At 42.8% G+C, this 12,694-nt stretch overlaps 1 protein-coding gene and 1 pseudogene across 3 annotated transcripts in view; one reads left to right on the top strand and one right to left on the bottom strand.

The window, feature by feature from the left end:
- LOC122555504 (immunoglobulin superfamily member 2-like) overlaps positions 1-10,479 on the bottom strand; it is a 46,415-nt gene extending 35,936 nt beyond the window's left edge. For 2 of the 3 annotated variants that reach the window (XR_015758859.1, XR_015758858.1), the window contains exon 1: positions 10,294-10,479. Coding sequence is in view for 1 of the 3 variants with exons in the window: in XM_087992797.1 (XP_087848923.1) it covers positions 23-74 (52 nt within the window). In the remaining 2 variants the exon portion in view is untranslated. Of the gene's footprint in view, positions 1-22; positions 191-10,293 lie in introns of all 3 variants that reach the window. The other variant, XM_087992797.1, reaches the window with a different exon arrangement.
- Positions 1-12,694, top strand: part of LOC148148536 (uncharacterized) — a 219,428-nt pseudogene that overhangs the window by 90,259 nt on the left and 116,475 nt on the right.

The raw sequence follows: 12,694 nt of genomic DNA on the forward strand, positions 1-12,694 counted from the left end.
GAGCAAATGAGAATCCACCTACCCCAGAGCAGTGTAAAAACTCCACACTGAAGGATCCAAGCAAGTTGAAGCATGTTGAGTCGTTTGGAATTGCGCTTTGCTACCACTGTTTCCAGTGACCGGTCTTGCAATAATCTTGTTTGGTTTGCAGAAGCTTTACAGGCAGGCTAGTTTTACAGAACTTGGGAAGCTTTGTAACAAGAAATGTTTGAAGATTCTCAAAACAGGAATTAGAATTGAGATGCAATGTAAAGATTCAGAAGTAAAAACCACTAAAAAAAAAATGGTATTTTGACTACTTCAACAAAATACCTCAGCAAGATCCCATTTTATATTTTCACTATTCACTACTTTATGGACAATCAATGTGCTGCCTTTATTGAGTTGGTTTTGTCAGTATTCATTGGAATATGCAGTATTCGCTGAGACAAGTTTTGACTCGAAATGCCCAGCGAATGAGTTATAACTCCTAATGGAGCCCTTGGCTGAGCAATTGGGGTCATAAATTCCAAGGTAACAATGGTGACTGTAGTGTGGATGTTCTTCTGGAACATTCTTGGTTTGAGGTTTGAAGCCCTGTTTTTCATGACTATGCTTATTTGGATGGTGTCCTAAATGAGTGGTATCTGTAGTCCCGTTAAAGCTCAAAAAAATGATTGGTGAGAAGCGACTTATTAGATTAGATTACCTACAGTGTGGAAACAGGCCCTTCGGCCCAACAAGTCCACACTGACCCTCCAAAGAATACCCCACCCAGACCCATTTCCCTCTTAGATTAGTTTAGATTAGATTAGGTTACTTACAGTGTGGAAACAGGCCCTTCGGCCCAACAAGTCCACACCGACCCGCCGAAGCGCAACCCACCCATACCCCTACATCTACCCATTACCTAACACTACGGGCAATTTAACATGGTCAATTCACCTGACCTGCACGTCTTTAGAATGTAGAAGGAAACCGGAGCACCCGGAGGAAACCCCCGTAGACTCAGGGAGAATGTGCAACCTCCACACAGACAGTCGCCCAAGGCTGGAATCGAACCTGGGACCCTGGCACTGTGAGGCAGCAGTACTAACCACTGAGCCACCATGCTGCCCTCTAAAAACCAGTTAATTGAGACATATAAAATAATGAGAGGGTTAGATAGGGTGGATAGTGAGAGCCCTTTTCCTTGGATGGTGGTGGCTAACATGAGGGGACAAAGCTTTAAATTGAGGGTGATAGATATAGGACAGATATCAGAGGTAGTTTCTTTGCTCATGGAACGCCCTGCCTGCAACAATTGTTGACTCGCCGACTTTAAGGGTATTTACAGTAAATGGTCATTGGATAAACAGATGAATGAAAATGGAATAGTGTGGGTTAGATGGGCTTCAGATTAGTTCCACAGGTTGACGCAACATCGAGAGCCAAAGAGCCTGTACTGCGCTGCAATGGCCTATGTTTTATGTTCTAAGACATAAGACCATGCAGCACAAAGACTACACACAATTTCATTGTGACTGGAATGCCATAACTGAGAGTTACTGTATTAAGAAAGACTTGACTCTAATAATTAAGTGATCATATTCATATCATCTCTTTAGTTCAGTTACAAACCTGCCACCGTGCCAAACCCTTGAGAACCCTTGAGATTCATACCTTGAGAACAGTGCCAATCAGCATGCAGCTAAATATAAATCATTACAAAATTACACTTCATTTGGTTATTCCTTGGAAGCCTGTGGATTTTCGTCATGCACCTTAAAATGTGGTTTCATTCAGCCTTTGTGGGGAGAAAAAGTGAAGTCCTTCCCAAAACTTCTCCCTGTGCGGTCTTATGTCTTAGAACATAAAACATGTGCAGCCTATCTCCTCACATGCCTTGGTAATTCTCCTCCCAAGATCAACCCACCCCTGACAACTCTTTCATCAACCTCACCCACCCCCTCCCCTTGAGTCCTGACCACTGCAACAACTTGTTAACTGTAACCCCACTCTGACTCTGGGCCAAATCAACTTTCAAACATTTAAACAAGGTCACAGTGGGAAAAAATCAGGAAGCACTAGTCTAATTTGTGCCTAAGATTGCATTGGAGGAGTGCTGGTCGGAGGAGGCAAAGGATCAACTCCAGTGCTGTCTGGAATCAGCTGATTGGGCCATGTTCAAACAGTCCGCAGGTACCTTGGATGAGTACGCCACCACCGTCACAGACTTTATCAGCAAGTGAGTGTGAAGGACTGCATACAGAGGAAGTCAATCCGGGTGTTTCCCAACAGGAAACCCTGGATGAATCAGGACATACAGAACCTGCTAAACAGCAGGCATGAGGCCTTCATGTCAGGAGACCCACTCAAATATAAGGAATCCAAATATGACCTTCGCAAGCCATTAAGACAGCCAAGGACCAATACCGATCCAAACTAGAGACCCAGACAGACACCCGATGTCTATGGCAAGGACAGAATGACATCACAGGTTCTAAAAAGAGACAGTGCAAGATAGCAGATGATGACATCCCTCTCAGATCATTTCAATGCCTTCTATGCTTGATTTGAGCAGAATTTCGGTAGAGAGGTAACATATATTCCGACAAGTCCTGACAAATCTATCCCAACAGTCACTGCATCAGAGGTCAGATCAGTTTTCCTTTGTGTGAATCCAAGGAAAGTGATGGGACCAGATGGAGTACCAGGCTGTGCACTCAGAGCATGTACAGATCAACTGGCAGAGATCTTCTCGGACATCTTCAAACTCTCTCTGCAGCAGGCCACTGTCCTGCCTGTTTCACGAGGGCCAACACCATCCCTGTGCCTAAGGAGACTCATGCAGCATGTCTCAATGTCTACCGACAAGTGGCCCTAACTTCGGTGGTCATGAAGTGCTGTGAAAGGCTGGTCATGGCATTAATCAACTCCAGCCTGCCCACTACTCTTGACCCACTCCAATTTGCCTATTGGACCAACAGATCCATGTCAGATGCCATATCACTTGCCCTTCACTCCTCCCTAGAACATCTTAACACCAAGAACAGCTATGTGAGAATCCTACTCATTGACTACAGTTCAGCCTTCAACACTATTATCCCCTCGAGACTGATTACTATACTTAGTGATCTCGGACTAAGCCTCACTCTCTGCAACTGGATCCTCAGTTTCCTGACCCACAGGTCACAATTACTGAAGGTTGGGGACAATATTTCATCCTCACTAACACTCAACACTGGAGTCCCCGAGGGGTCGTACTCAGACCCTACTGTGGTCACTGTATACCTATGATGGCGTCACCAAAAAACAGACCAATGCCATTTACAAGTTCGCTGATGACACCACAACAGTCGGTTGAATCTCAGATGGCGATGAAACAGACTAGAGATAGGAGGTGGAAGACCTGGAAAAATGGTGCACTGAGATCAACCTAGCTCTCAATGCCGGCCAAACCAGGAACTCATTATTGACTTGCAGCGGGATGTTACTATGCTTCCCTACACATTAACGGCACAGAGATGGAATGAGTGGAGAGTGTCAAGCTTCTGGGAGTGGTCATCCACAACAAGCTTTCTTGGACTCTTCATGTGGACGCACTGGCTACAAAGGCCCAACAACGTCTCTTCTTCCTCAGGCAGCTGAGGAAATTTGGCATGATGGTGAATACCCTTGCCAACTTTTATAGGAGTGCCATCGAGAGCATTCTGTCTGGATGTATCACTACCTGGTATGGGAACTGTACCATTCAAGATCGGAGACAGTTACAGAGAGTAGTGAACTCGGCCCAGACAATCACAAAGGCCAACCTCCCATCGAAAGAATCCATCTACCAGCCTGGTGTCAAGGAAAGGCCACCAGCATTCTTAAAGATCCATCCCACCCGAGCAATGCTTTTCTACAACCTCTACTATCGGGGAGAAGGTACAGAAGCCTGAACATACAACCCAGACAGTTTTGAAACAGTTTCTACCCTACTGTTGTTAGAATAGTGAATGGACCCACAAATACTTAACATTTGCCTGTCCCTGTGTTTTGATTTTGCCTATTATTTACTTATCTGTGCTACTTAACTATGTGATCTGCTTGTGTTGCTCTCAAGACAAAGCTTTTCACTGTGCCTTGGTACACGTGACAATAAATTCAATTCAATTCAATACAATTCCACCAATTCCACCAGATAATCTGTGTCCTTTCGAAATTTACCAGCATTGTCCTCTCAGTTCAGAGTCCTTCTAATCTGATGTGACACTGAGGAAAATAGTGTGGGGTAGGCAGAAACACCTGGAGAAGATACTGGGAAAAATAAATTAGAGAGTTTATTTTCCTTTCTCAGTATTTTTACAAAGGTCATATGTTGTTTTTTTTGAAACTTCCATATTTTTGTTAACTATGATGTACAGTATCAGTCTTGATAGATCAAACTTGTTTATAGAACCTTTCTTTTCCAGTGACTCATCTATTTCTATACCTGAGGCTGTTTCAGTTAAAACAAACACTTCCTTCAGCAAGTGCAAACAGGGGTTTTCAGAACACACAAGTTTAACTTCAAAGGTTTGCACCAGCACTATTGCCGTAATGATATTTTAGTAACATGCTGGAGGTATTTTTCATTTTGAGTGTTCCCAGAAGGATTTTTTTTTAACTTGTTTATGTGATGTTTTCACTTCTTCACCATGTTTGAAGATAGATAAAATTTGACACAGATGATGCAGATACCATAACCTGGTGTTGTGTAATTTTTAACACTGTCTGTATAGCAATGACTAATGTTGATTTTGATTGACATCAGAGGAAAAAGGGACTGATTGTACTCACTGTTTGCTATTTGGGAGAGGTTTGGGATCCTAATACTAATGGGAGAAAGAGCAAAAGATCAGGAGTTTGGCTCTGTATTGTCTAAGCAGTATTTGTAGACCTTTGTTTTTTTAGTATTTAGAAGAACGAGCGGTGTTCTTATTGAAACCATCAAGATGTTGACAAGATGTTTCCATCAGTGGGGGAATCTCGAACTAGGGGATATAGTTACAAAGTAAGGGACCCTCAGTTAATACTGAGATCTGAAGGGGTTTCTTTCCTAGAGGGTAGTCAATGTTTGGAATCCTCTACCCCTTAAATTATGGAGGCTAAATCATACTTCCAAAAAGGAGTTAGGTACGTTTTTGAAACACTGCAGAGTTGACACTAAAGAAGAGTCAAGGCCTGGTGCAGATCAGCCACAATCTTACTGAATGGCTGAACATGTTTGAGGGGCAGAATGACTCCAATTTCTTATGTTCTTATAAACCTGGTGTGAAAAAGAATGAGATTTCAGAGCAGACCAGGGCCACTAAACCAACGGGAATAGGAGCATGTGGTGGAACCAGTCAAAGCAGTAGCTCAATCCAATTGGAAGCTGCCAGTATTTGAAAAATGATATCAGCACAAGGCAGACAGCTGTTTGATAGGTAATAGGTAAGTTGCTTGTCTCAACTTTAAGGATGCTTTCAGGAGAGTTAAGTGTTCTAACTTTAGTTTTCTTTTCAGAAAGAAACATAATTACTTTATTTGGCTTAATTTTATTGTGAGAGTATATTAACGAATGGTACAGTAAGGGAGTTTAATCCTGTGTGTTGAATGGCCTGTAGTCTGGGTGACCACATCACTGGTTTCACCATTTTGATTGGCAGGTTTCCCACCCTGAATGTTAACTGGAAACTCAGCAGTGCATCTGCAAGGCCAAGCATGACATGGAGAGCATGTTTTTACACTTAATCACTAAAGGAAGTGTGTTAAAGAACAAATGGTAACAATGTGTCAGAAGGCAGACAGACAGTTCAGGAAAGCCCAGAACACACGCCATTCAAGAGCAAGTTTTCTGTGTTGTAAAACAGTGATGTTCCTCTGGGCTGTGCAGCCAGAACCCAGCTGCACAAGGTAGGTGAAGAAAAAGAGTAAGAGCAATACTTGTACGAGAATCAACAGTGACAAGTACAGGTAGGCATCTATATGATCACAGACATAACTCCAGGATGCTATGTTGCCTCATTGGGACGAGGGTGAAAGATGTGACTGAACAGCTGCAGGACATTCTGATGGAGAAAGGTGAACAGTCAGGGCTCTTGATTCACACTGCGATCAATGAGATAGGTAGAAAGAGGATGAGATCCTGCAACAAGAATTTACGGAGCTAGGTAGTAAATGGAAAAGCAGAACCACAAAGATTGTAATTCCTAGGTTACAACCTTTGCTACATGCGAGCGAGCACAGGAATAGGTGCAGAAGGAGCAAACAGATGTGTGTGAAGAGGGAGGATTTTATATTCCTGGATCAGTGGGTCCATTGGTGGGGAAGGTGGGACATGTTCAACATGTTGCACTTGAATTGGAACATCATCGACATCCTCACTGGGGGGTTTAAACCAATTTTGCAGAAGTATGGGAGTGGAGTGGAGGTAGAGTAGGGCAGGCAAGTATAGGAAAAACCAAGTGAGTCTGGATGGCACTGCGAATATACACCTTCCACCGTGACCTCAAGTTCACCTGCACCATCTCAGACACCTCCCTCCCCTTCCTGGATCACTCCATCTCCCTTTCTGGCGACCAACTCAACACAAACATCTACTTCAAACATACCGACTCCCACAGCTACCTGCACTACCCATCCTCCCTCCTGTAAAAATGCTATCCCTTACTCCCAGTTCCACCGCCTCGACTGTGTCTGCTACCAGGAGGACCAATTCCACCACAAAACATCCCAGGTGGTCTCCTACTTCAAGGACTGCAATTTCCCCTTCCACGTGGTCAACAATGCCCTTCAGTGCATCCCCTCCACTTCCCGTACCTCTGCCCTTGAACCGCACCCCACTAATCGCAACATTGACAGAATTCCCCCGATGCTCATCTTCCAGCCCCTCCAACCTTCGGTTACAACACATCATGCTCAGCCATTTCTGCTAACTACAGTCAGATCCCACCACCAGAGATATATTTCCCTCCCCATCCCTATCAGCATTCCACAGAGACCAAGGCCTCTGTGACTCCCTCACTAGGTCCACACCCCTTGCCAACCCAGCTTCCACTCCCAGCACTTTCCCCTGCCACCGTAAGAGGTGTAAAACCTTCGCCCAGACCTCCCATCTCACCTCCATCCAAAGTCCCAAGGATCCTTCCACATTGGGCAGAGATTTTCCTGCATCTCCAAAAACCTCATTTACTGTGTCTGTTGCTCTTGATGTGGTCTCCTCAACATTGGGGAGACAGGACGCCAACTCGCGGAACATTTCAGAGAACATCTCTGGATACACGCACCAATCAACCCCACTGTCCTGTGGCTGAACACTTTAACTCCCCCTCCCACTCTACCAAGGACATGCAGGTCCTGGGACTCCTCCACTGCCAAATTCTAGCCACCCAATGCTTGGAGGAAGATCACCTCATCTTCTGCCTTGGGACCCTCCAGACCACATGGGATCAATGTGGATTTCACTAGTTTTCTGATCTCCCCTCTCTCCAGCTTATCCCAAATCCAACCCTTCAACTCGGCAACGCCTTCCTGAACTGTCCTATCTGTCCATCTTCCTTCCCACCTATCCACTCCACCTTCCTTTCCGACCTATCACCATCAACACCCCCCCCTTCATCTACCTATCGCATTCCTAGCTACCCTGCTCCCAGCCCCACACCTCTCCCATTTATCTCTCAGTGCCTTTGGGCTCCCCACACCCCACCCCCCACATTCCTGATAAAGAGCTTATGCTCAAAACACTGACTCTCCTGCTCCTCGGATGCTTCTTCGTAGTGCAGAAAGTCTAGTTTTGGTGCATGTCATTGTCCTGGCCATACCATACCTTGTACATACTACATTAGCCCTTGATTTGATAAGCCCTTGATCTCAGCATGGCAAGGAAGATCGTGACTGTTATGTCACAAGCTGGTGTTCTACTTCAGAGCCAGGAGGCCTGGGTTGACATTTCACTTGCTCGAGAGGTGCATTCTAACATATCTAGGAAAGTAAATTAATGTCTGGTTCAGTAGGTAGCATAATAGTTTCTGATTTAGGAACACTGTGGGTTCAGTGTCTTGTTAGGACCTATCTAAGCTGTTACTATTCACTTAAAAGACTAGAAAGAAGGATTTCCATGAACTTTCATTTTTGTTTTTAAAAACTGAAAGAACTGTGAATGCTGGAAATCAGAAATAAAAACAGAAATTGCTGGAAACGTTCAGGACTAGGATGGGTCGCTAGACCCGAAACATTAACTCTGATGTCTCTCCACAGATTCTGCCAGACTTGCTGAGCTTTAACCATTGCTATTTTTTAAAAAAACTTTGTTTTGGATGCTGCCTGACCAGCTGTGCATTTCCAGCACCACACTTTTTGACTGAGAATATAGTCAAGTTAAAGCATGGCAAAGGTAGATGGCATTTATTTCCATGCAAGGAGTCTTGTAAGTAAGACACATGAGTTGAGGGCATTGACTAACATATGGAGATGGGATATCTTTACTACCTCAGAGACATGGTTGAAGAAGGGGCAGGACTGACAGTTCAATATTCTGGGGTATACAGTCTTCAGGTGAGACAGGGTATGGGGTTAGGGTTAGGATTGTGAAAGAGAAGGTGGTGTCACAGTATTGATGCAAGAGTCAACTACTGCAGGAGGGAAGGATGGTCTCTTAGAAGACTCGTCAAATCAGATCATATAGTTCAAATTAAAAATGAAAAAGGGACAATCACTTTGCTAGGGATGTACTATGGATCCCCCCAAAAAATCAGGGAGCATTAGAAATCAGATATATAGGAAAATAGAGGCAACAATATAAAAAAAGGTAAAAACTTGAGGGGATTTCAACTTGCCCACAGAGAAAGTGAAAAAGACTTACAAGGGGTATGATTCTTAAAATACATGCAGGAGAGTGTTTTAAGCCAGCGCAGGGAAAGTTCTACAAGTGGTGGGGGGCAGGCTGTGCTTAATTTTTGGAAACAAAATCAGTCACGTGGTAGAAGGGTCAGTGGGGAGATGTTTCAGTGACAGTGACCATAACTCAGAGAGATACAAGGTTGTTCCGAAAAAGGACAAAGCTGGACTGGAAGTGAAGTTTATGATTGGAAGGAAGGATGATTTTACGATAAGATAGGAACTGTCCAAAGTGGACGCGATCTGCTTTCTTGACGGGGTCAAGAAAATCTGCATCAGAGCAGTGGGAGATATTCAAAAAGAAATAGCAAGACTGCAGAGTCAACATGTTTCCACTAAAGTGAAGAATGGAATGAATAAATCCAGAAAACTCTGGCTTTACCTGCAGTGTCCACTATTTCCAATCAAGAACTCATAACTGCTTGGCAACTGAGATCAACAGCTTCTATCTGGTCTTACATATTGATTGTCAATTGTTTTGACCATTCCAATTAAACTATTTTTTCATCTCAACAGTGCAGTAAGTCTAGTTGTGGTGCATGTCATTATCCTGGCCATACCATACCTTCTACTTAGCCCATGATTTGATAAGCCCTTGATTTCAGCATAGCAAGGAAGATCATGATTCTTGTGTCACAAGCTGGTGTTCTACTTCAGAGCCAGGAGGCCTGGGTTCACATTTCACCTGCTCCAGAGGTGCATTCTAACATATCTAGGAATGTAAATTAATGTATGTTTCAGTGTGTAGCATATTAGTCTCTGAGATCGAAAAATTGTTGGTTCAGTATCCTGTTAGGAGCTATCTAACCTGTTATTATTCATTTAAAAGACTAAAAGGGTTGATTTCCATTAACTTTCATTTTTGTTTTTAAAAACTGAAAGAACTGTGGATGCTGGAAATCAGAAATAAAAACAGAAATAGTTGGAAAAGTTCAGAACTAGGATGGGTCGCTAGACCCGAAACATTAATCTAATTTCTCTCCACAAATGCTGCCAGACCTGCTGAGCTCTTACCACAGCTGTTTTTGTTTAATTTTTGTTTCTTGTTACAGTGCCACATCAGGAGCTGGCTAACCTGTTTAATGTTTATTTAAAAACAGTAAAAATGAGGATTGCTGGTTGCCAACTAGAAGCTGCCAATTGTTGATAAATGAGAGCTCAATACAACAGCTGAGACATTTCAAAGGCAATCCATAACCATTAGTTTGATCTTGACTTGATACACACCAAAGACGTTTAACTTAACTGGGTTATAGCTTCTTGAATCCTTTTTAAAATTGTCTCTGTAAGAGCTTTCTCACATCACCTCCTTTCTCAGCTTTAGCATGTTAAGGTTTCAGGTGCAGTCTGATTTGGGTTTCTCAAATGCCTGTATTCTGCTCCAAGACAATGTATTTACATCTTCAAAATACCATTTGTATTCATTCCTACCTCATCCCATTTTCTGCTGGAATCCTGATTCAGCCTTTGTCATTTCCAGGTTCAGTTGCTCCAAAAGTTCCTTCTCCTGAGCCTATATCTGTGCTCCACCCTATACAAAACTCATTATGTTTAAGCTCACAATTTTAAAACTCTCTCTGTTGCTACTTGCTACTTTTAACAACCCAGCAGTGGCTCCCTGTTGTCATACTGCATTGATTTTAAAAAATGATCATTTGATTTATAAGTCCCATCATGAACTTCCTGCCTTGGCAAATTCCCCTGGTTCTGTATTTCAGTTATACTATTATTGTTTGCCTGCTTTGCTTAATGTTGCCACGTTCTGCTGTTCCATTGCACAGTCTTCTACCCATTATGTATCTGAATATATTTCCTATATTTGTTCCCACCTCCTCAAAATCTTCCTCCAACACTTCAGTGACTTTCCAGAAATGGTCTCCCAATCTCTGCTCAGTATCTGTTTTTTGCACATCTTATATAAAAAAAACTACAACCTTTTATAATGTTAAAGATGCCGGAATACTAACTGGAAACTGTGCTGTAATAAAAGGCCTCTACAGTAGGGGGCATTAGATCACTTTTCTTATTTTGTCATGATGTATAGGTGCCAGTGTTGGACTAAAATGGAGAAAGTTAAGAAATGTCACAACACCAGTTTATAGTCCAACAGATTTATTTGAAAGTACAAGCTTTTGGAGTGCTGCTCCTTCATTAGGTGGCTAGTGCACCCAATCACACACCCTCTCACAGGCATATACACTCATGCACACTATCAAGCATGCATGCACACACTTTCACACACTGTGTCCCTCTCTCCCCCACACACACACTATCTGTCAACCATATACACTCACACACACACACACAAGTCTATGGGGTGAATTTGAATGTGCAGATACATTCTATTTTGTTCAAAAATCACACAATCTGTAGGCAGTCCATGTGACATTTTATAAATTCCTACTTTGGAAATAGAACCAGTTTGACTCAAGGTTAGGATACAGACAGACCATGACTTAACAATTATAATGCATTGTCTGAGCTGAGATGTCACTTTGTTTCATATACTGATAAAACCTTAAGTTAACTCGGGGCTGTGACTTGAAAGAAATTCTGGGATTTACATATTAATCAGTTGAAATCTGCATCCCCATTCTAAATGATTAAAGACTTAACAATTTAGGTTTGTCTAATACATCACACCAGTTGTATGACACTTCGATCTTGCCCCACTAGCTACCTGGCAAAGGAGCAGCGCTCCAAAAGCTGGTACTTTCAAATAAACTATTGGACTATAACCTGGTGTTGAGTGATTTTAACCTTATTTTGTCAATTGCAGCATTATCATCAGTTACAAGAAACCTAAACAGCAACACAGCTTCAGTATGTTTGACCTGCATGTAGGTTACACCGAGACAGGCCAGGACATGTCAATCATAATGGATGGTCAGACAAGGGCATGTAGGTGAGTTAGACGAGGATATGCCATAGAGTCATGGAGTTTTTACTGCACAGAACGAAGCCCATTGTGTTCATGCCAGTCATCAAATATCCACCTATTCTAATCATACTTTTCAGTGCTTGGCCTATAGCTTGGTATGGTGTGGCATTACAAGTTTAAATCTAAATAGTTTTAAACTGTCTTGAGGATTTCTGCCTCCACCACCCTTTCAGGCAGTGAGGTCCATAGACCCACAAACTACTGGGTGATTTTTTTTCTCGAATCCCCCCAAAACCTCCTGCTCCATACCTTAAAACTGTGTTGCCTGGTTACTGACCCTTCTACTGAGGGGAAACATTTCTCCATATGTACTTTGCCTAAGCCCCTTAGAACCTTGTACACCTCGATCAGATCTTCTCTGCTCTAATCATATGTGGTCAAATGTGGGTCAGATTAGGATATGTTATGACAACATGCATGGATAAATATCTCACGTTGAATGTGTATTGGCAATGAGCAATGTTAAGCACATGAACAGTGTTTGGACACATGTAACAAAGTGTATATATGGAACATGTTATATAGGAATCCTATTCAGTGCTGAGATCAGGACTGACACCAAAATCAATTGTGCAGCACTGCCTCTAGCAGCAATATGGAGGTTGATTGGAGTTTTGTGCCACTTCCTATGCAATGTGAATGAAGTGTGGCATGGAGAGGAATAGTTCTGTATTGTCAGTGGTTCACATGGGTCAAAACCCTTAGTAAGAGGCTACTTCTGGTATGTAAAGATAGAATGGTCTTCATCTAAACCAGAGGGGTACCAATATCCTGGGTGGGAAATTCGCTAAAGCTATTAAGGTGGATTTAAGCTAATACAGCAGAGGGATGGGAACCAAAATTGTAGGACAGGTACAGAAGAGGATGAGAGTAGGGAGTTCCAAAATCAAG

This window comes from Chiloscyllium plagiosum, unplaced genomic scaffold (genome assembly GCF_037043375.1).
Source record: "Chiloscyllium plagiosum isolate Xiang-an unplaced genomic scaffold, Cpla_swu_hap1 HiC_scaffold_12, whole genome shotgun sequence".
NCBI lineage: Eukaryota > Metazoa > Chordata > Chondrichthyes > Orectolobiformes > Hemiscylliidae > Chiloscyllium > Chiloscyllium plagiosum.